Raw genomic sequence first — 2,104 nt, 5'->3', positions numbered from 1 at the left:
ATAATAATATCTGTTTTTTAAAAATGTATTGTGGTTGGGTAGTCTCCTAAATAGAGGGTTAAATTTAAATGTATAATCTCCTATATCGCAAAAAAAGGTTGAAAAACACAATAAAAAATTTATTATTAGTTTTGTTAGTATAAGGTGAGGATTGTATTTTAAATTAGTCAAATGTTAGAATTCAACTAAAATTTATGGTAAGATTATGTATTTTTTTTAAGAAAGAAATATAACATATTATTATTATTATTATTATTATTATTATTATTATTATTTTAATTTTAAAAATATAAAGATAAAACATGTTGAATTGTGATTATAATTTGAATTTTTGTCAAACAAAATTGTAATATTTACATGCATCTAAATTAACTAAGTGAATTTTAATATTATTTTATAATTGAAAAGGAAAATTATGTGTATTTTCCATTAATAGTGTGAAACAAATATTTTGAAATTTCTTTTGACTCCAAACCCTCATTTCTTTAATATTATCTAAATTAACTAAGTCAAGTCAAATAATATTTACATGGTAATTTTCTTCATATATATAGAGAGAGAGAGGAGAGACGTACATGATAACATAATTCACAATAGCAGCTTCAAGTTACAAATATGACGGGATTTTCGGCCACCGTACTCCTCCTCTGTTTCATACTTTCCGCCGCCGTATCTAGTAAGTCCAAAATCTCTATTAATTCTCTTTAGCTTCTTCTTTCTACGTCTAAATCTAATCTAATCTAATCTTACTTTATTAACTTCTAATATCCAGCAGGTGCATCATATGCCGTCGCCGGAGCCGGCAACGTGGGCATCTGCTACGGCCAATTGGGAGACAACCTTCCCAGTCCGTCAAAGTCCGTCGAGCTCTTGAAAGCCATGAAGGTGAAGCAAGTCAAACTGTATGATTCTAACCCGGCCATTCTCGGCGCCCTGAGAGGATCCGACATCGAGGTTACGGTCATGGTCCCGAACCAGCTCCTTGTGAGCATCTCCACCAATCAAGCTATCGCAGACGAATGGGTACGGTCCCAAGTCTTACCCTTTTACCCAAAAACAAAGATCCGATACGTTCTCGTCGGAAACGAAATCCTTTCTATCCCCGACCGTAACATCCAGCTCAGCCTCGTCCCGTCGATGTACCGGATTCAGAAATCGCTTGCGAAATTCGGCCTCCTCCGTAAGGTGAGAGTCACTACCTCATTGGCCATGGACGTGCTTCAAGCTTCTTACCCGCCTTCCAATGGAACCTTCCGTGCCGACATCTCCACTCAAATCATTAAACCTATGCTTCAGTTTCTCAAGTACACGAAATCATTCCTCTTCTTGGATGTATACCCGTATTTCGCTTGGGCATCCAACCCGGTCGACATCAAGCTTGATTACGCCCTGTTATCCTCCGCCAATAACATAAGGGTTAAGGATCCGGGTACGGGGTTAACCTACACCAATCTGCTGGATCAAATGATAGACGCGGTCTACTTTGCCATGAAAAGAATGGGCTACCCGCATGTTGGGATCTTTATAGCGGAAACCGGTTGGCCAAATGGAGGAGATATTGGCCAAACAGGAGCTAATATTAACAATGCCGCAATTTATAACCGGAATGTAATAAAGAAATTCACGGCCATACCGGCCATCGGAACGCCGGCGAAGCCGGGTGTAGTCATTCAGGCACTACTTTTTGCCCTGTACAACGAGAACATGAAAACGGGTATGGGATCGGAGAGGCATTTCGGAGTGTTGTATCCGAACGGGTCAAGTATTTACCGACTGGATTTTTCTGGTAAGACGAGGGAGGCAGAGTACTAGCTGTCAGCGCCGACTGTCGGAAAACATCTGAGGTGAGGTTTATTATGGATGCCGATTCCGACGGACGAGCAAGTGATTTAAGAACAGTTTTAAAATCATGTTCAACAAATTTCAGCCTATTTAGTTTATTAATATACATTCATTTCTTATATTATTTTAGAGTGAAAAATGACAAAGTGATCATACAAAAATATTATTATATTTGATTCACTTTAGAATTTGTATGTTGATTTTTTCTATATAAAAAAAAATTCAACTAGAATTAAAAATCATTTTGTTTAATTTCTAATCA

The 2,104-nt window shown here is 37.3% G+C and overlaps 1 protein-coding gene across 1 annotated transcript; it reads left to right on the top strand.

Moving 5' to 3' along the window:
* Window positions 1–815: 815 nt before the first annotated feature.
* LOC124922518 (probable glucan endo-1,3-beta-glucosidase A6) lies at window positions 816–1,812 on the top strand. The gene has a single exon (XM_047463250.1). It carries the CDS (start codon window positions 880–882, stop codon window positions 1,810–1,812), a length of 933 nt encoding a protein of 310 aa, XP_047319206.1. The 5' UTR covers window positions 816–879.
* Window positions 1,813–2,104: the final 292 nt, after the last annotated feature.

This window comes from Impatiens glandulifera, chromosome 1, assembly GCF_907164915.1.
Source record: "Impatiens glandulifera chromosome 1, dImpGla2.1, whole genome shotgun sequence".
Lineage (NCBI taxonomy): Eukaryota > Viridiplantae > Streptophyta > Magnoliopsida > Ericales > Balsaminaceae > Impatiens > Impatiens glandulifera.
This window is presented reverse-complemented; position numbering and strand designations above follow the sequence as displayed.